Here is a 22,137-nt window from a genome sequence, read left to right as displayed (position 1 = left end):
TCATAGCTACTCATGACTTTCATACCATTTATGTGTTCAGAAAAAAAGTGTTTAGCAGGAAATGTTTATGAAAGTTACAAAGATAACAGAACTAAATCCTTCCAACTAGACTTCCGGCTGATGGTCTTCATCTATAGATCTCAACTATGACAAATTAAGTTTGTGATGTTAAGAATATATACTCCAGGGGGCACTAGAGAATAGCACCCAATACAGAGATTGGGAGTGCTGTTGAGTGTACTGTTCAAACCTTACCCACGCTATGTTAAAGCAGAAAGACAATTAAATTTTCTTTGTATGTTTTATAATGGTTTTAAGATAAGTCATATATAGAAATCTTTTTGCCTAGGCTGCCATTTTCACTGTGTACATCTCCTTATTTCATGTTGAAATAAATGATCATTTTTCTTACTAGAAAGGTACATTACGGAAGTGTTGTGATGACATCTACATACACAGAACAGCTCATTAAGCGGAAGTACCATGTATTAACTATCAGTGTTAGTTTGCATTTTTCCAAAGTGAGGGAAAACAGCTTCATGCCCGGATAATTACCTTATATAGAATATCTCCTATCATCTTCCACCTCATTCAAATAAAATATGATATTGTAGATTTTCAACGTTGTGCTGCTGAACAATCTGACTAACTGCATTAGTAATTTTATTACACTCAAAGTTTAAAAACTTCCTTGAAAATACTGTATTTTCATAAACACCAAACTTCAACTTAATATTACAAAGAGGGTATTTTAAGTTGCTTTAAAAACATTTGTGTTTTTATGTTGAAATTCCACAGACAAGATTCATTTATTTTAAGGCTTTTTACAGATAAATTTGCTGCAATGGCCAATGGCCTATGCAGCGTTTTAATGGAGTCACCTTCCTGGAATTGTTTTCTCCTTTTATTTTACAGGGAACTTAGAAGTATTCATCCAGTTATTTTCTCATTTTGTCAACAACTACTGGAACCATTTTTTTTTGGTGACCATTTTTTTTTGGACAGAAACAATTATTTTGATCAGTAATTTACACATTAAGGAAAACAACTGAACACTAGTGTAGATTAGGAAATGACAAATCAGTAACAATAGTTCTTGTTATGTTCCAATTGTATTTATTTCTTTTCCAACACCTAACACATTTTATTAGTTGAGTGTTAAAAATAAGATTTTTACAGTTACCTTAGACATAAAAAGATGCCACTATAAAAAATACAAAAGATTTTGTGATGAAATATTATTTTGGATTTTTTTTTTTAAATTCAGTGTCCAGAAAACAGCCAAAGATTTTATGAATGTTTAGAGTTCATCATGCTGGTAGACATTGTACTCCTTTGCTGATATGAAACCATCGCCATCATGGTCATTCTTCTTAAATATATCAGCTAAGATTTCATCATGAACTGAGGGGTGACGTTTTTTGCCATCTCTTGCAAATTCTTCTTTCAAATACTGGCTTATCTAGAACAGAAGAAATAAAAAATCAACTATTGTGGCTTTTATAGCAGTACTCAGCAGCTATCTGTCTTCAAGAGCATTGTCGTATATGTGTGAGTTACTGTGACATTGTCATGTATGTGTGAGTTGCTGTGCAGATGTCTGAAGTTTGTCTCCTTCCAACTTTGGGATTATTAATGTATGAAAGCAAATATGTACATAGCACTGTACAGTTTGTGGAAGTATACAGAAGCTTTACATGATGAACTGCAACAGAGGTAACTCATGTAAAGATAACGCTGATGAAGTATATCCATAATTTTATAATCTATTCCAAATTAGTTATTACCTCGAGTTCAGAGAGTTTCCTGTCCCTGTCCTTGTCTATTTGATTAAATGCTTCAACACTGCGCGGTCCCTTATTTACTGCATAAAGTTCAATCTCAAAGATCAATGTTGCATTTGGTGGAATCTTGCCCTGTGCTATGAATAAAAGAAAGAACACATTTAAGAAATCAAACAAAATGTTCAGTGATCACACATATGGTAAATGCACATGTAAATTTTCTTATTTTTCCTACTACAAAAGACTGTTAATATTCAGATTAAACTCTGGATTTAAATATTACACAGCTAGACAGGACGATTGTTCATGTTTTGGCAAGACAGAAACGGCATGCATTGAGCAGGTAACTGTGTTACACAAATGACTTTGAGAGATTTACAAACAATATACTTCCCCAAAACAAAATTATATTGATCATATCAATTCAGGTACTTTTAAAAATGAAGATGTATATGATTCTGAGAAGAGTTTGGGCATTATGAAAAATAGCTATTTCTGAGTTTCTCACTATTTCACATACTGTCATATGCTGGGGCTTATTGAGAGAGATGTATAACTTTATTTAATATTTGTAATGTGATTTAAATGATTACAGTACTAGGCCAACACTCATATGTATTTTCTGTCTGAAGAAACAAGCAGGTAATAACAGGTTTTACAAACTTACTATGAATTATACCTGTGGTTAAAGGACATTATGCAAAATGGTGATTTAAATATGCATCTCACTAGAAAGAAGCAGTAATGTGTAATTCAACTGATTCACCAGAAAACAAAACAAAACAAAAACAAACAAAAAAAAAACAAAAGAGAACTACTTGAATATTTTGTCTGGTCTCTAGTAAAAAGACACCAAAACATGTTAGACACTATTATTCCTGTGTCCTGATCTTTGCCTATAAGCATAGATCACTGCATCATGCATCTGGCCAAAACAGGAAGTGGAAGAGACAAGAATAAATTAATGAGGTCTGAAAGTAAAGCCAGAAAAGCATCTAGAAATCGTGCAGTGTAAAATTAAAATGTAAACATGCAAGCTGTTTCTGTTCGTAGCCAAAGCTAGTGAGTATGACATTGTAACCTCAGAATTTTGACAGAATTTTGAGCTTGTGACCACCTTTCATAAACTTGTTTATAAGCACAAGGCAAACAGAACTATTACTTGCACTTCTCATCTAAAATATCTGTATAAAAAATGACAGGCTTCAGAGTTCAAAAGATTTTAATCTTACAAGCTTGAATGTGTAGAAGTTTTAAATATATCTGAACATATGTCATGGTTTATATACTACCTACTAAATTAAGATACACTACTAGAATTCGGTGCCCGTAGTTTACAAATATACATACCAACAAAAGAAAGACATGTAAAGGTTTAGAAAGCCACATGCATCTTTTCTAATTCAAGATTAGGCAGGCATCTTCCCCAACATGCAGGAATACGCTGAGATAGAGGACAAGTATGCTGTAGGAAAGCAGTATTTTCTTGAAGTGCTACCTAGAACAAACAGTTAACGCTAGTATTAGATTTAAAGAATGTATTTTTGTGTCAGTGTTTTTCCTTGTTGTTACAAGACTTTTTTATTAAACATTACGCTCAAGGGACAACAAATTATTCCTACTAAACTTCATTGGCTAGAATGGAATTTTATCAAATAGAGAACCAGTGCATGCGATTCTAACCCAATACCATTGCCAAATAATTACTACACATCAGGAGCTACTTTTTCAGAGAAACTACTACACCCAAGCCTGAATTTAAGTTATCTACAACTGAGTACTGACACTGCATAATACTCTTAATGGAACTTTTTTTTTTTAAATGGACTGCACACTTAAGCATCATAAATTCAAACCTGATTTCAGAGCAGTGAAACAGAGCAAAGACAAAGTTCAGTATTTAAAATCTTTTTTTTTACCGTATCCTTGCTGTCCATATGCTAATGATGGAGGAATGATCACTTTCCGTTTTTCTCCAGGACACATATTCATCATAGCAATATCTAACCCTTTTATGACTTGTCCAACACCCAGAACGAACCATTTTGGATGACCTTCATTTTGCGTCCGACTATTAAAAACAATTGTGAGTGGGTAACAATTAATTTAGCATTTGTATTTTTTAAATGACTTTAAATTAGCAGTTGATAAAAGTATGCATTAAATTATTTAAACACAAGAATGTTTAGAGTGCAAGAATATCCTAAGTATTAACACTATTTTTCTGCCACACTCACAATTTACGATCAAAGCTCGATATGTATAAATGGCAACCTCCTTTTAAAATCAAAGAACATGTAAAAAAACTAACTCCTTACTAAAAAGGTTCAGTCCTGCTCATGAGATATACTGCATGCCAGAAACAAGGTGTTACTTCAGGAAGTCTGTGAGAGGAGACCTGGGAGGAATTCACTGCTGTGAAGTGAGAACGACTTCAGCAGCTCCCTGTGGGATGGGATGGGATGGGATGGGATGGGATGGGATGGAGCACACAACTGAGTGTTGGGGGAATGTGGAAAGCTTGGCTACAGTGCTGTGTGCTCACCCACTGCTCTGTTCACTTAAAACAGTGTCTGAGCCAGCTTCTGCTCATAGGAGGTGTCCCCACTATGGGAGCTACGCTGAGCTGTGAATGAGCAGCTCAAAAGTCAAAGGGCAGCACTAAATGTGTCAAAATTAGCCACTCCAACAGGAAAAAAATGCAAGTAAAATGGCAGTTAAATGTACCATTATCCTCTACTGATTTTTTCTTAAATAATACAAGTAAGGGGATGAATCAAGGTTGGGTAATAAACTAGGCCCATCAATGCCTGTCAGATCTGTGATATATGGGCAAGCAACGAGCCAGAAGAAGGCAGACTTCCCCTCTGCAGCTCTGCGCAGCGAGTCCTGCCACTCTCAGGAGGATGTGCCAACAAGAAAAGCAAGGCACTGTTAAAACTAAGACTAAAAATAAAACGAAGCTTTTGCACAATGGCTTCAGCAAAACGAGCAGAGACAGCCTGCTGACGGATGGGACGAGGCGAAGAAGCGTACGCTTAAACGGCAAGATGGGTGCAAGGAGGAGAGCCCCGGCAACCGCGCTGCCTCCACAGCGGCCTGGTGCGGGGCAGCCGCCATGCCAACCACGCAGAAGCCTGTACTGACATTTTTGTCCAAAACGACTTATTTCCAGTAAACCGCCAGGCGCTGGCTTCAGAAATCCTTCAACGCTCAGCTTAGGGAAAAAAAAAAATAGAATAAAGACGGCTGGGGGGGGGGGGGGGGGAGGGGGAGGTTGGAGCATCGATGTCAGCATGGTTTGGATCAGACGCTGCCCCAGCTGCCCCGCCGCACACCGGGCCCCGCCGCCCACCTGCAGTAGAACTTGGAGCCGTCGCTGGCCAGGAAGCCGTCGTAGTGCGCGTTCAGCAGGTCCCCCTTCTTGCTCTTGGGGCCGCAGCTCTCGGGGAGGTGCAGCACTTCTATTTTAACCTCCTCCGCCACCGCCGCGACGCCCTCGGCCCGCGACGGGGCCATGGCGAGGAGGCGCAGGAGCAGGATGGGGACCAGGATCATGTCGCGGCCCATCTCGCTCCGCGCAGGCCGCCGGCGTGGCACTGTCGCGGCGGGGCCGGCTCGCTGTGGGCGGGGCGGGCCGGACCGGCTCCCGGGGCCGGCCCCAGGAAGCGAGGGGGACGGCGGGGAGCGGCCGGGGGGGGCGCGCATGGGAGGCGCGGAGCGCCCCGCCGGCCGGGTGGCGCCGCCGGGGCCGCCGCCGTGCCGGGGCTGGGCTGAACCGAGCCGGGCCGAGCCGGGCCGGGCCGGGCCGAGCGGCTCCGCCTCCGCGCAGGGAGCAGCGAGGTCGGGAGGGGAGCGCCCATCCCCGCGGCGGCGGCGGCCGCGCTTTCCCCGCGGCGGCGCAGGAGGATGCGGGGCGGTGCGGGGCTGTGAGCGATGGAGGGGGCCCTGTACAAGTGGACCAACTACCTGGCGGGTAGGCGCCGGCGCCGGGGCCGGGGGCGGCTCGGGGCGGCCGGGCCTGCGGCGCGGCGGAGCCTGCGTGAGGGGCGCCGGGCGCCGGGCACCCGGGGCTGGCGGGGGCTGCGGGCTGACAGCCGGGCCGGGGGCTCTGCCGGGCGGCCCGCGGGCGGCCGCTGCCCCGTGCGGCTCGTTGCGGCTGTCGCATCTTTCCCCTCCATCTTATGTTTGCGGCGCTTAGCCTTGCCGGTGTCCCCACGTGCGGCTGAGGAGTCACGCAGGGCTCGGTCTTTAAATGTTGGGTGCTAAATGCTTACCGAGCCTGGATTCTCTTGATCCGATTTGGGATGGTAATTTTTTGGACTCTCTGCGTCTGTATCCTAACCTGTGAAATATGCAAGCAAACTTTGGTTCTGGAGGACACATTCTGGGTAAATGTATTTTGTGAAGTGCTGTGGGCAGAAGCGCACCAAAGGCCTGCGTTTGCTGTCAGAGGTGTTTGGTTCACCCTCTGTCGTAACAGAGTCGTCGCCTCCCCCTGGAGATAGCAGTGGACAGGCTGTACTTCCAAGGGGAAGAAGATTCCTCTTCTGATCCTGTAATTGTGCCTGTAGAGCAGATCAGAGCCGGATCACATACTGTGCCTCACCAGGCCTCTTGGGCGGCTTTGGCAGTGTGTCCGTGCCTTCTTTGCCCTCTCGGTCTTTGCCTGTGCTGTTTTTTAAATTCGGTGAATTCAGGTGTTGAATGTGGAGTGGTGTAAAACTCAGTTCTGAGCGTTTATAAAGTGCAGGCCCTACACTGCAAGGATTGTGTGCTTGCTTGGAATTGAAATGTACGTAGTTTTGTATTTTTCAGAGCAAATCCATGTCCACGTATACTGGCCTTCCAGTGAAAGGATTCCATATTTGCGCTGGAATTAAATAGCTATTAGATAAGATATTTTGGTTGCTTCACAGTGAATGCGGGGAGATAGCATAGTGGAAAAAAATGTGGCTATGTATGAAAATGAGTGCAAATTTCTTTTCAAAATAGAATGGTATTTCTCACTTCCATTTTTGTGACCAGAAGTGATTCGGTGAAAGGTAAAAGGTCATGGGTAATGAACCTTTGTGGTGTTTGATGAAAACTTACATGCAGCTAACTTCCACTAAAAGTCAGCAGTCCTCTAACATACTGAACTGCAGAACCATTCCTTCCGTGTGTGTAGCCCAGCTGACAGCATCTGCTCCAGTTGCATTTGAAAATTATAGTGTCAGAAATTCCCCAGAATTGCCTGAATATGAGGGAAACAAATTTTAAAAAAAAAAAAAAGAAAGCATATCAGTGAATTTTTTCAAAGTTGTTATCAACTTTCTTGTTACTCTGGTATATGTTTTTGTAGCCAAAAATAGGCTGCGGTATTTGTGGTACTATTTACAGTAGAAGCCAAGCAGCAAAGAAGCTTGTTATTGTTGCTTGTGGAAAACATTATTTAGTTTCCTCCTTCTTACTTAAATAATACATGTTCATCTAAGGACATGTGAAGGAATGTATTAAATATTTTGTTGAATACAGGACACTTTATTTGCCCAAATTCAAGTAGGAAGTGGCTTTGTTCTTTTACTTACTTCTGTGAGGCACCGGGGTCCTTTAAATCCCTTGCAGATGTTTTTTTCAAAGCCAGCATAATATGAGGCTGAATTAATCATCCATATAGGGTCCCTTTTTATCAGAATAACACTGTTCAGAAAGGCACTGACATGGACATGCACTTAGGAGATAAGGACAGTACATAGTCGATGTTTTGCAACACGACATAGCTTAAAACAAACACGAGTGCGTTTCTGAGCTGCGTTTTACACGACGGGGTCTTCCATACAGTCATTTCATGGCTGTTTGCATATTACTGTAGTGTAAGTTGTGGTGTGCACATATAACTTGAAATCTTTCCTGTGGGAACTGGGGTCCCTCAGTGTTTTTACTTTTTTTTTTCATTCTTTTTTTCTGTGAGAATGTGGATCTGCTTATTAATTACTCATCTGCATTTTGAATGATAAAGATGTTTACCATTATAGCTAATAAATAACTTAAAAAAATAAAGTTACGCATTATAATTTCCTTATCCTGGAACTGTGACATGATGTAATGTGGTCTGGTCCTGCACTTTCTGAATTGGTGTTAAAATTGGTAATGACTGCACGTGAGCAGTACGAAGCCTCTAGTGGATGCCTGAGGAAGCCTCTGGTGTTAGAGTGCGGTGCTGCTGGGTGGCTGCAGCTTGTTCTCTCAGGATGACAGGATGGTGAACACCGCGGACCACACTGTCATATCGCCAGATGTGTCGAGTTCTTGGCTGCACAGCTACTGCTGTTCCAAGCCATAAGCCAAGCAGGAAGGTATACGCTTGGTCTCAGGTTGTAAAATAGAGGGAGAGTCTGCTCCTATTGTCTAGCCGACCCAGGCTGTAATAGGCCTGAGTGCTTGCTATCTTCTACTGGAATGTTTTAGTTCTAGGTTGTTTTTAGAAACCAAGGTGCTTTGCTAGGCAAAAATATTCATATCTGGTAGTATTAAAAAATAGAGTACCCATCCACTGAGTGTTGAGCTTTATAAAATAGCTGTAAAATAAATTAAGAGATAAATTATTGTCAAGGCCCTCTCTGATTAAAATAAATCAGCATTTCTACTTGGTGTAATGCTGCATAGAGTTCTCAGAGAGAGTTGCATGTGCATGTGTACACTGCTCTCTTTTGTAGACATAATGAAGTCAGAGATCATTAAATAGTTTTGCTGATGTAAAGCTGATGAAAACAGTAGTAGGGGAGCTGGCGTATGCTGTCCTCACAAGTGGACTCTTAGTAATGTAAGCCATGTCTCAATTCCCAGCACAATGCCTGCCATTAAATTGTTGTTGACAGTGGAGCTGGGCTACTTTCAGAGAAAACAGTATGTCAGTAGTTAAGTGTGAAATATAGACATTTTCACTGAAATATAGTAGGCAGAGAGAGGAGAATGAACATAGTTTGTGATGACAGTCATTTATTTCTGGGACTACAGTCTAAAGGAAGTCTACCTGAAAAATATATTTAAAAAAGGATTTTTCTTCAGAGGTATGTGATTTATCAGTCTTCAAAATGGGATTCCATAGTGGCTAAATTAAAATTTCATTCTGCGGTAGAATGGAGTATAGTGAACACTGAAATACTGCCAATCTGTCATTCAAAATGAATGGGAATGAAATAGCTGTATAATACTGGTTTGATTGTAGAGCAGCTCCGGTCTTCGGACCACAGATTCTTTACTTCCTGGTGTGTCATGGGAGTAGTGTAATGTTTGCATCTTTTGTAAAAGTTTTAGCAGCCAAAGAGCTGAATTAAATTTGCAATTTAGTAATTAGACTAAACGTTCTTTTTCCTGTTTTCGATCTTGCTAGGTTGGCAGCCTCGGTGGTTTGTTTTAGACAATGGGATATTGTCATACTATGATTCACAAGATGATGTTTGCAAAGGCAGCAAAGGAAGTATAAAGATGGCTGTGTGTGAAATAAAAGGTAAGAATTAAGTTTCTGCTAGAAGAAATTTTAGCTGTCAGGGAGACAAGAAGAGATCACCAATTTTGCATGACAAACTTTTCTCCTCTGTTTTTGTATATTTATAGTCCAATGTCATTAGTTTACAAATAATAACGAATGTGAATTATGAAATGGGGACAAAGAAAAATGTTTTTCACACTTGGAGCTCTTTTTTGAGAATTAGAACTCATCATATTATATGAATATAATGGACTGTAAATGGAGTCCACCTCAATTCTTGTCTCTAGGACTCTGGGACCTGAAGACAGGTTTAATCTAGAAAGGCAATTCAGTTTTTAGTCCTCCGTAAATATTGTCCTTGCAACAAAACTCTTCAGTTTCTCATATTTAGATCAGGGTTGGAGTGTAAAAGTTACTACAGATTCATGCAGTGAATTCTCAATGCAGTAAGGGAACCCCATTTTACTTGAGTTTAGTCACTGTTTGTTTAGTGTCTGTTATTCCTGCCTTTTCACTTGAAGGCATGGGCTTTCTGTTATTTGGCAGCAGCACATTGTGATTTACTGTATTACTGTGGTGTACTGTATTACTAAATACTTTGATTTATTTTTAATAAATAATTGTTACCAGATTGTGTTTTGTTTTTTTTTTTTTTTCAAAGTTGTTCTTTTATTCTTCTCTATCGTAAGTTCATGCAACAGACAACACCAGAATGGAGCTAATCATCCCAGGGGAACAGCATTTCTATATGAAAGCAGTTAATGCAGCTGAAAGGCAGAGGTGGCTGGTAGCACTGGGGAGTGCAAAAGCCTGTTTAGCAGATACTAGAACAAAAAAAGAAAAAGGTATGTGTGTTACCTTGAGCACTCACAAGCTAACCACTTTTTCAAATGTTTGTTTTCAGGTAATGATAGCACAAATATTGTGTTAGAAATTGAGTACTATTGTCTTTAAAATATGAACTGTAATTATTCCTAGCCATCTGTAATGTAATTTTCCCCATGGTGTTTGAACTGTGCTAGTAAATGATGCAAATCACTGTGTTACATAGTCTGTTTTTGACTTTATTTTGCTGATCATAGGCGTTCTCACTTCTGTGTTTTCTATATTGCCTTTCCATTTTGGATTTCTGTGCTGTCTTCAGATTTGTCCTGCACCTCATATCTGTGTGGCATTCTAGGAATGTTGCTGTGACCATATGAAGTATCAAATTCACAGCTGCCATGAATATGAGTTCTGTTTACTTCAAAGAAACCTGTATCAGTTGCTATCAGTTCAGACTCCTTTCTCTTCTACAAATACGCATGTCTGACTAGGAGTCTAACAGTTAGAAGGACAGGGAGTTTAAACTCAAAGTCCATGGGGTTTCGGTGTCTAATTCCCTGGGCCCTTTTTGAGAAAATACATGCATCTTAGTTATATGCCTAGTATATTTTTACAGACATTCCAGCGGTGATATTCTGTGTCTTTATTCTGTCCAAGTTTTGAAAAATCACTTGTATGTAAAACCAATCACATGCTTCATTGTTAAAATTCCTGAATGTATTCAGCTCTGTCCTTGACAGTAAGGCATGTAGAATTTCAGTATGTGGGCATTGTACAAGTTTCCTTTTACTGGAGGAAAAAAAAAACAAAAACACTAAAACACACTGGATGAAATTACCTCCACCGAAGGAAGTCAATATAACCCATGAGAATATATATTTTTTTGAATGTCTTGATGTAACCGTTTACCCACTGTAACGGGGATAAATTTCATCTACTGATTTTTTTCCTACATTACGCTGTAACTAAGAAAGGTTTCAACTTTATCTTTTCTTGTTATATGCCTCTGTCATTGTGGTCATTAAAGTAGCATCAGTTATCAAAAAGTACAAACTCTGGTGTCTGCTTCAAGTATAGTTCTTGATTCATTGCAGAATCCAATTTTTCTCAAATTCAAGTGATAGCTTAAGCAAATTTTTAAATCAATATTTAGATTTAAATGAGAAGTGCACTTAAAAATTAGAATATGTAATAAATTATATTGCATAAATTGACATTTCCTTTATTTTTTATAGAAATAAGTGAGACCAATGAATCTCTTAAAACCAAAATGTCCGAACTTCGTCTCTACTGTGATCTTTTAATGCAGCAAGTTCATACAATACAAGAATTTGTTCACCGTGATGAGACTCGTTCTCCTCCCAGCATTGAGGTATTGAATTTCTAGAATGGCATTGGAGAACCTGATTACATAGTTCAACTAAAGTTTCTGCTGACATCTTCTGCTTTTTTCCCTTCTTCTGAATGTTGGGAGTTTTAACTCAGATTTAAGTCAGATTTTGAGTGGTTGTGTGTACATAATGCTGACATTGATTATAAGTGCACAAAGAACCTGTATGATTTAATTTTAACCATAAAATGTATTAGGAATCAATTGTGTTATTGAGTCATTTGGTTAAAAGGCCAGAAGAGCTGTCACATCAGCTATATAGTAATTTGTCTTGTTTCAGATCTCTGTTATGTGCAGAGTGGTTGAAACTATCTATCTTGTTTGTCCATTCTTTACTTCCTTTAGGAGAGTATTCCATTTTGTTGTCAGTGAGAGCTAGTGTTACAGGTATCGGTGTGGTGGTTTTACTCGGGTGGGCAGCCAAGCTCCACCACAACCGCTCTCTCACTCCCCGTCCTGAAAGAGGAACGGGGAGAAAATACGATGAAAAGGGCTCAAGGGTTGAGATAAGGACGAGGAGATCGTGCAGTAATTATTGTGATGGGCAAAACAGACTCAGCATAGGGAGATAGTAAGATTTATTACTTACTACTAACAAGCTAGAGAAGTAAGAAACAAAGGAAAGAAACCAAAAGCACCTTCCCCCCCATCCACCCTCTTCCACCTCCTCCCCACGAGTGGTGCAGGGGAACGGGGGAATGGGGGTTATGGTTAGTCTATAGCGCTTCTTCGCCGCCGCTCATTCTCGATCACTCTCGTCCCCTGTGCTGTGGGGTCCCTCCCACGGGATGCAGTCCTTGCTGAACTGATCCGGTTTGGGCTGCCCACAGGCAGCAGCTCTTCAAGAACTGCTCCAGATATGGGTCCGTACCACAGGGTCCATCCCTCAGGAGCGAACTGCTCCAACCGGGATCCCCCACGGGCAGCAGCTCCTGCCAGGTCACCTGCTCCTGTGTGGTCTCCTCTCCACGGGCTGCAGGTCTGGCCCGGAATCTGCTCTGGCAGCGTTCTTCCACGGGCCACAGTCTCCGTCGGTGCAGGTCCACCTGCTCCATTGTGGTCTCCTCCAGGGGCTGCAGAGTAGAACCCTGCTCCACCGTGGTTCTCCATGGGCTGCAGGGGGACAGCCTGCTTCACCATGGTCCTCACCACAGACCGCAGCGGATTTCTGCTCTGGCACCTGGAGCACCTCTCCCCCTCCTTCTTCACTGACCTTGGCCCCTGCAAGGCTGTTCCTCACTCCTCTCACTCTCCCAGCTGCTGTGTGTTGCAGTGTTTTTTTTTTCCCTGTCTTAAATATGCTCTCACAGAGGCGCAAAACAACATCACTTATTGGCTCAGCTCTGGTCAGCAGTGGGGCCCTTACCAAACATGGGGCAACTTCTAGATCCTTCTCACAGAAGCCACCCTTATGGCCACCTGCTACCAAAACCTTGCCACGTAAACCCACTATGATCGGAAACCTGCAAAGTCTCTCCGAATATACTCAAATAAAAGTATTCTAGTATTTCTGTTTTTGAATGAAAGTTAATGCTGGGCCTCATTCTTTATACTCTTGAATAGTGTGTGGAAAATACTGTAGTCCACTTCACTGAAAGGTTGTTGGTTGAAGCCCACCCAGGGACAGGGCTGTTCTTCCCTGGGGTTACCTTATGGTGGCCTTCCAGTACCTAAAGGGGGCCTACGAGAAAGCAGGAGAGGGATTCCTTATCAGGGAGTGTAGTGATAGGACAAGGAGTAATGGTTTTAAACTAGACTAGATTTAGATTAGATATTTGGAAGAAACTCTTTAATACGAGGGTGGTGAGGCACAGGAACAGGTTACCCAGAGAAGCTGTGGATGCCCCATGCCTAGAAGTTCCCAAAGCCAGGTTGGATGGGGCTTTGAGCAAACTGGTCGAGGGGGAGGCATCCCTGCCCATGGCAGGGGGTTGGAATTAGGTGATCTTTAAGGTCCTTTCCAATCCAAACTGTTCTATGATTCTGTGACTTATGGCAAATTAAAGCAAGGTGTCGATACTTTGTTGCAACAGAGAAAATGGCTGTCAGTTTGCAACAGCAAAGTGAAATTGGCCTGCAGAATCGTTGCACTGGAGCGATAAAGCTGTTCACATGCCATTCTTTTATTTCACTGACCTTCTGATACCAGATAGCTATTCTGAGACAAGCTACTTGTATTTACAGTAAAAACATTATAGCATCATTGGCTGATACCCTAAAAAATTCAGATGTCAGAAAGAGTGCTATCACATTTAGTTGCTTAATTGACCTCAATGTAAGTGTACGTTTGATTAAGTAAATGGGAAATGGAAGTTATCACTAGTTCTTAGTGGTAAGGAGGGAAATAAGTGGGTATGGGGGGGGGGATTGTATTTGCATTTTTTTTTCTTGCTTATGCTTGTGCTTTCATTTATTTTCAGAACATGAATGAAGCCTCTTCCTTGCTTAGTGCCACCTGTAATACATTTATCACAACACTTGAAGAATGTGTGAAGATTGCTAATGCCAAGTTTAAGCCAGAAATGTTCCAGCTGCCTCACCCTGATCCCTTGGTTTCTCCTGTGTCACCATCACCTGTCCAAATGGTTTAGACATTTTAAAATACTATTTTTTCTAAGTGTCATGTAGTTGGTTAGATATGGGGAAGAATGGCAGAAGACTATAGTATTGCTGTGTGCTATGACATCAGCAAATGAAATCTTGACACTACTGTGATCAGTGCGGGTCCTAAATATTTTATAAATCAATACTTCTCTGTTTCCAGTCTTCGTCTGCTACCATTCACATAATCAGGGTAATTTGTCATATGTGTCAAGACCCTGTACTGAGATATCTCATAAATAAATGAGATTTAATTTTTCCTCAGTTAAACAGACAACTGCCTTGTGACTTGAAGAACTTCAGCAACAAAGGTTATTTTTCAATGTATATAATTCAAAAATGTTCATATTAATATAACATGCCCTTATTTACCAAAAAGGTAAATAATGGTAAAGATACTCGCATAACTCTTCATTACTAATTATTTCTTTTAGGAGGACAGTGTATGTGAAATCATCTTAAATGTCTTACTGATCACGTATGTAGTTTCTAAGATAGGCTGTGTTGTAGGATTCTCTTGTGGGAGTCCCTTTCTTTGTACTTGGATATTGGCCTTTTATCTTCCATCCCATCAAACGACGTACGATTCTGTATGTCATTTGTATAACTTAATAACTTTCACACATAGAGATTTGGCAGTGATATCAGAAGAACCGCAAAGAATCAAGAGGCAGACTTTTGGCTTTATTGTGTAATGGAGAATTTAAACTGGCTTTTGGTGGGGGAAAATACTTCAATATTTCTATATCATGTCAATTTACGAGTTGCTCTCTAACTAGATTGTATTCTGTGTAGTAAATTGCATTTCCTGTGTGAATGCTTTAAAACTTTTAATATTGGTAACAATCCATCCATTTCCATATAGTTAAAGCAGACTTCCCGTTAAGAACAGTTATTTTTCATTTATATATAAAAAAAAAGAGATTACCCACCCTCTTTATAGAGGCTGTAAATAGAGTATAAATTAGTGTAGGTATGTATACTATTCTTGAAAGTAGCTTGTGGCATTTTTTTTTCTTCCTAGATGAAGCGTTCCATTAGCCACCCTGGTCCTTGTTATTCAGAAAGGTAATTTTCTATTTCATTTTTTTTTTCTTAATTTCTTAAAACACCTCCCTGAACATGCTGGCATTAAAATAAAAGTATGAGAGAAATTTTTCACTTGGGAAAATAATTAAATGGCATAAATTGATCTAATTTTGAAAACTAAGGAGCAGATTATTGGTGTCAGTGGCAAATAATGGAGCTCATTGTGTCATAATGTCTCTCATACTTGCCCTGTAAATATTTCTTCATGCTAGAAACGTTATGCAAATGACTTCTTCTGCTTGCAAACACTGTATTACATTTTTATTTCAATTTTCAGGCATTGAAATTGTGAAAATCAAAATGTTCTGTTGACTCTGTTATTTTTGTCATAGTGAAAAACATTGATATTTACAAACTAAAAACCAGAATTATTTTAGAGTATGTTAAGCTTGTGTGGGTTGTTACAGAATTTACTTACTAATATATCTTGTTTCATTTGTAGGAATAATCACTCTGTAAAAGAACCAATTTCATCCCTTCACCGATTATCACAGCGACGCAGAAGAACATACTCAGATACAGAATCTTACAGTGATAATCCCGTGGAAGATTCTCAGAGTAAGTTTGGAAAAGGGATGGTTTTCTTTTTTATCTTTATGTAGAATTTATTACCCTGTTTACAGCAACTGTTTTAGTGCTGATATCAGTATGAGAAAAAAGAGTTGGTTGTAAGGTTGCAACATTATAAATCGAAGCACTTGTGTAGGTTTTTATGTAGCTGACTTTTGCTAGCTTTCATTGGTGTTGAAAAGGATCTTACAGCTGGAGCAGTTGTACTGAAATCAGTAGGACTGCTTGTTATCTAAAATGGAGACCCAACCAGAACAAGAGTGTTTGTACTAAAAGGACCTTGCATGAACATTATTTTGGTATGTGATGTGGTATACTGTTACTTGCTATCTGCTTGTTATTACTAAAAAAAATCTCCTTTCTTTGGTCCCGCTGAATGGGGGGCGGGGGTGGTGGTGGTTAATTTCTCCACAGTGCATTGCTGAAAGATCATTCATTTCAGTGTCTGCTGCTTGCCTGTTGTGGAGAGCAGCACTGTTCTGAAATAGTGCAGCCTTGCTAATAATAAATAAAAACAACCAAAAAATGATAAAGTGATGTCATATTCAGAATATTAGACCCTACTGGTTAGAGGGGCCTACTGAGTGAGTTAGTATCCAGTTCTGTCTTTTTAAGTCTTGAATCTTGCTTTCCTTTTGACTCCATCCTAACTCCTCTCAGGGAGACTTTAACATGACTAGTTCTTCTTGGCTAGTTCTGGTTTAGTCTTGCTTCCTTCTGGAGTTCCTAGTGCCTCATTTGGATTGAAAAAAAACTGGGGCCTGTGCAGTGCTGAAAGTCCATGCAAGTCCAAAGAGGTACTAATGCTTTACACTATCACGGCACAAGTATTTGCACCGCCACACCATCTTCTTGGTTCTCTGATGCTCACATATTGCAGGACAACCACCACTTTCATCTCACTTACCTGCCACCTGTTTAGGGTCTGCTAGCACCTATCCCAAGCTAATAAACTTAGTTTAGACCCCAGTCTGCATCTCACTGCCTAGGTAGTTGCAGATCAGTCTTGCTTTCTGTAACCTAAGTCTGTTGTTGTTAACATCTGGACCTTCTCCTGGGGTTGGTCACCCAGTCTGGTTCTTTTCAGAATTGATGAGAAGTCTTGTGTGTTTCTGCTAATACCAGACTTTTTTGGTTCCTTACTAGCTCTAGCTTCTAGCTCACTTTCTTTTTCCTTTTTTTTTTTTTTCCTTTGTTAGAAGTTCCCTCTATTACTTTTTAGTTATCTTAGTTCATTCTCTTTTGTGCCAGGTAGCCTAGCAATACTGAACTTGCAGGAAGTCGAAGTCATCCATCTCATTTTGATAATAGAAAATATTTTAATTAAATATTATTGATTCATCAGTTTTTCTTCAAAAAAATTTTCTTCATCATACAAAATTTGTCTGCACCTCACAGATTACTGCTGTTCATAATATAAAAATCATTGTTTAAAAGAAAAATGTTACCACATTTATACTAACTGAAAATTCTTTGCATCTGTCACCCTTGGCCGTGGTATTAATTGAAGTATTTTTGGAGAAGTCCGATAGGAAATAGCAAATAGAATAACTGACAGATTGGATGAGGGTTTTTTCATTGAAATTTAAATACTTATTGATATCTTCATAGGATCTGCGCACTGTTCTAGAAGTGCTGTCAATGGAGATCTGGTGGTATCATCAACCATTCCTGAAGAAAATAGATCAGTATCAAACGAAAGATCTGAACTGGAAGAGACTTTCTCATCCTTTTCTTCATGAAGAAATTGAAAGTATTCAATTTTCTATAAATAATGCTATGCAAAGGCTGCTGTAATTATACTGTTGTTATAGAAAGTAGTCATTTCCCTTTTTAGAAGGATTTCTCTGCACTTTATAGAATAACATAAAAACTATCTTCGAAGTGTATTTTATCTTTATATAGTTTATTTGCAAGAGTATTTTCCTAATATTTCACAGTTTGAATGTGCATTTTTTGGAACAAATGATGGTTTAACAGATAAGCATCTACATTTGTAAATGTTGCTCTTTTTAAAGTGTGAAGGTCTGACTGATACATTAGTAAATCTACAGGTTAAAAACTTTAGCAAAAAGGTTTATTTTTTTTGGAGAAAATGTAATTTGTGCCATGGGCCTGCTGGTCATTTGTACAAGCAATCTGCCTGGAGCTTTGATAGCCCTGCAGTGGCTTTTTTGCCTGCATAAGGGCTGTGGGACTGGGCACTAATAAGTCTACTCTAGCAGCTTAATGGTAATTGACATTGCCTTCTTTAAAAACACAAGGATATACATAATCCGGTCCTTATTTTTAGCCAATGAAAGTAGAAATATTTAGTGTATTTTTCTAAACAAAAATATGAAAATAACTTAATATGAAGCATTTGTACCAAGCATTGGATATTTAATAATTTTTATTTATTTATTCTTTTTTGCATCAGAATTTTTTTACCTAATTTCACTACTAAAGATCCGAGGATCTACTAAAGGCTTCAAAATGTCCATAAATTGTTTCTGGGGTGTGTAGCATCACAATTAGCTAATGCAACAAGACTAAGATTTACTCTGCTCACTTGAGATGTGTTTTTAGCAAAGTATTATAGAAGTAAGAGCTGAACCTATTAGACCATGAAGCTGCTGTTGAAATGGATATTTGTATCTATACATATTTTATTTATGACATATTTATACAAGAGGAAGCTTGTGATTTGGTGACTCCTTTATATCATTTCAAGGTGGTATAAACCGTGAGATGGATTCTGCTCTCAGTTACATCAGTGTAAATTTGCATTAACTGTAAGTGAGATCGGATTCTGACTCTGAATAATTCATGAGTTATATAGTATAACAGTGCCTATTAGCACCTTGGTCCATAAGGTTGCTAGAGTTAGCACTGTAAACTTTGGGGGATTTTTTGGGGGTATTCATTTAGGGATAAACTTGGTCTATAAAGTCTTAGCTGTAGAGCACTTTAAGCAAGCCATTTACTGTTTTTGATTTACACAATTCCTAAATAAATGCACAGGGTTTTTTGCACTCAAGCACATACCAAAATCTGTTCTTATAAACCAGTCTTTAATTTGGTCTATCTTGTCTTCCTTTGGTGTATATGAATAATTCGGTGTTTTTGAAGCAGTGTGGAAAAGACAGATGGGCTTGGAACGGAAATTTTCATTATAAACTTCTGTTACGTTGATTCATCTAAATCAAAATAGGTCCAAATGTTGAGGAAAAACAGAACCTGTTGCCTGTCTAGCCTAACAGGTTTTGAACCGTTATGTTGGGGATCAAATGGAATTGAAGGTCTTGTGTGAGTAAAGTTATTTATGGATACTAGCTCAGAGCTGTTATTTGTGCTCAGTTTTCATGCAACTAGCATTTGCATATCAGCCACACACATGCTTGTACATTTTTCCTGAAATTTTGCTTTAATGTATTCTTTATGACACTTAAGACAATTGTAAAAATAAGTATTAAAGACATGTTCAGAGAAGTAAACAACATATTGCTGAGTGTTTCATTGAATCATATACATTGCTTTATAGCTACTTATTGAAATTTCACTGAGGTTTCTTCCAGATTGTACAGAGTTAAGTTCATGTCACATCAACAGGTATCTATTTCTGGCTTCCAGCTACTACAGAAAAAATAGTTCGGACTCCACATTGTGCGAAAAAAGATCGTTGAGACTGATTTGTGCATGTAGTTGTAAATCAGCATTTTAAATACTGCTGATAAAATATTTGTAATAGGATTGGTTAGACGCAGGTTGTAAGGCTTAGATTCCAGCACAACAGTTATATAATTACTTCAGCACTGTGTTGGGTTTCTTTATGTGACTGAAGCTGGTATTATGTCTTAATATATAGGCAACATGTTCTTGCTAAAGTTAGATCATCCTTTTTATCTACCTCTGCTAAACTCTATGGCTAAAATCCTAAAATGTATTTAAAGGAAATCAGTGAAGATATGCCATCATACTTTTGGCATCAGGATCTAAGAAGTAATTTTGGAAAATGATACTGTGGAAGAACCACAGTGGTCCATGTATGGTAAGATTAGAAAACTCTATATGCTCTTTTCATTTCCAGGGTTAGGGGAGAGCTAATCAGCAACTGATAATTATATTGTTACTCTTTCTGGTGGAGAATGGGAGCTGAATGTCAACATAGGATATGTAATTGATGCTTCTAGTTTTGATCTCGCTTGCTTCCGAAGAGCTCCCAGTGAAACCAAATTCATTTTTTAAAGCATTTATCACTTAAAGGATATAAGCATACTACATATACTTAGGCTAAAAGTGCTAATTTCTAGTTACTGACTTTTATCTATGAAGTTTCTAACATTAGATGATTAGAAATGGAATGCACTTAAATGACATACCAGCTTGTACTCTATAAAGAATTAATGATCAAGCACTCAGAATAATGTGGAAATTCATGAATACTTACATTACAATGTTCAGAGTCTAAAACTCTGAAAATTAATGTTTGTATTTCTTTTCACTCGTTGTATGGAAGTATAGTGAGTAAATTAGCTTATAGTGTCAGTTTGATTTCCCTCCTCCCCCGCCCCAAGTGGAGGTCAGTTTTTGGAATACAGGCATTGCTATATCCCAAAACATACATACATACATTGCAATGCATAAAATTTTTGCATTTAATTTATTTTGAAAATGACATAAGTATTTGTGTTACAGTTAATTTCACAAACTGTGAACTTAAATTTTGCTCATTACACCACAATCAGTATAGGTATTGTAGCTGTTGTTACTGCTGATGTTACTCTTAGCAACTTTTTACAGAGGTATAATACACGAATGGAGGAAACTTCTTTGTCTGAAACCTGTTTTTTTCAGGTGATCCTCGTTATTCAGCTTTTAAAGTGTTAATGTAAAACATACCTGTCATTCTTTGCTGACTACTTCCAGGGCTGAACCTAAGCATTTCAGATCAACCTCTAGAAGGGAATGTTACTGATTAAAAGGGAGGAGGTGTCGTGTAGAAATTGAGTGACCAAAGCCACAGCTGCTATCCTGAAAATATCTGCTGCTTAACATTGAAGACCAAAGGATCATACAGATTATTATTTCACTTGTAAAGCTCATCAGATGATTGTAACACCCTTAGAATTGTCACTGTCTCAGAAGGACTCAGCAGCTTAGCAGCTAGTTTAAGCAATGAAATGATAAGAGATTCAGAAACTAAGCATTCCTCTACTCATAGAGCAGAGCGACCCATTCTTCGTTATTATTTTGTAGAGGATGTCTAATACACAAGCATGACCAAGTTTACTAGAAGGTGAGTGTACTGGGCTCCACTTTATAACATGCTAAAAGAAATGTATTACAATTTTTGTTCCCACTGTGTACAATACTGATTTGAAGGTGCCATTTAGGAATTTAATTGCTTCAGTTGGCATTTTAGTATTTGTTAAGCCTGCATGAGCAATTCAGAATATTGTTTGGCAAGTGAGTGCCATAAGAAAGTAGTCACACCATTTCCCTGCATTGCTGTCTGGTACCTTCTTTTTCTTCAGGGTAGGACACTGTAGGTACGTTCGTAGCCATATCCTGACCATTCTTAACTAGTACTCATATGGGAGACAGAGATAAAGGTAAGAGCACAACTGTATTTTATGGCTCTGTTTAAAAAAAACAAGCAAATCAAATGCATTATGTTTAAAGAAATGGGTAAATACATGGCTCCAAGGGTGTTGATTAAGGATACTAAAGGTAATTCTCAGTTCAAAGGGGGGGTGGGAGGGTCAGGATTTAAGAATGTCACATGCTTTCCTCCATATTCTCTTGAGCTAAATGTTGCTTTGGCTATTTCTGTATCTATCTTCACCTTCTTGGCTGCCCAGACATTTTCTGCAAAGTTTCGATGACAGTTGCAGCAGCAGGGTGCTGTTACCTTACATGGATCTGACTCATTTTTCTATGCACTATCACTGTGACATGTCATTCTTTGTCTAAATGTCTTCAGACGTCAGTGCTAGCATATACTAGTATATTTTTGTGAACTTGGTCCTGTAGTGCAATGGTTTTGTTTTTAAACAGAGCAAGTGTCAGCCTGTAAAGTAAAAATATCCCAGTATTCTACCTGAATAGAGTAGGCAAATAATTTCAAATGTTCATGCTTCATTTTATGAATTTATTTTTATTCAGAGACTGCTTAATCTGTTGTCTGAGAATTGTAATCTGAGAATTGTTTTGAGATGTCTTCTATGAAACTGAAGAAGACTGAAACTTTATGTTGTGACTTTATCAATGTCACCTCTACATTAGCATTCATTTAGTAGTCCTGTAAAAAACAATGGCTCAGCAGGTTGGCATTTAGAATTATCTATTAAAATTGTACTTCAGCAAATCCTCTAAGTGCTTTAAATTCTATTTTTAGGCACGGGAGTGACTCATCAGCTTAA

General features: G+C 39.1%; 2 protein-coding genes across 3 annotated transcripts; one reads left to right on the top strand and one right to left on the bottom strand.

Annotated features, from left to right (window-relative positions):
- Positions 1-1,093: 1,093 nt before the first annotated feature.
- FKBP7 (FKBP prolyl isomerase 7) lies at positions 1,094-5,492 on the bottom strand. The gene is made up of 4 exons (XM_066999187.1): positions 5,140-5,492; positions 3,704-3,855; positions 1,788-1,921; positions 1,094-1,462 (listed from the first exon to the last, which is right to left on the bottom strand). Exons 1-4 carry the CDS (start codon positions 5,490-5,492, stop codon positions 1,301-1,303), a joined length of 801 nt encoding a protein of 266 aa, XP_066855288.1. The 3' UTR covers positions 1,094-1,300.
- A 130-nt stretch (positions 5,493-5,622) lies between these two features.
- PLEKHA3 (pleckstrin homology domain containing A3) lies at positions 5,623-19,214 on the top strand. 2 transcript variants are annotated; one of them, XM_066999184.1, is made up of 8 exons: positions 5,623-5,760; positions 9,160-9,276; positions 9,948-10,103; positions 11,319-11,455; positions 13,894-14,058; positions 15,099-15,142; positions 15,606-15,721; positions 17,345-19,214. In XM_066999184.1, the coding sequence occupies exons 1-8, from the start codon at positions 5,721-5,723 to the stop codon at positions 17,473-17,475; spliced, it is 906 nt and encodes a 301-aa protein (XP_066855285.1). In that variant the 5' UTR covers positions 5,623-5,720; the 3' UTR covers positions 17,476-19,214. The 2 variants fall into 2 exon arrangements, with proteins under 2 accessions (XP_066855285.1, XP_066855286.1); XM_066999185.1 differs by having other exon boundaries at positions 5,698-5,760; positions 9,920-10,103.
- The last annotated feature ends 2,923 nt before the right edge of the window (positions 19,215-22,137 follow it).

Source organism: Anser cygnoides, chromosome 6 (genome assembly GCF_040182565.1).
Source record: "Anser cygnoides isolate HZ-2024a breed goose chromosome 6, Taihu_goose_T2T_genome, whole genome shotgun sequence".
NCBI lineage: Eukaryota > Metazoa > Chordata > Aves > Anseriformes > Anatidae > Anser > Anser cygnoides.
This window is presented reverse-complemented; position numbering and strand designations above follow the sequence as displayed.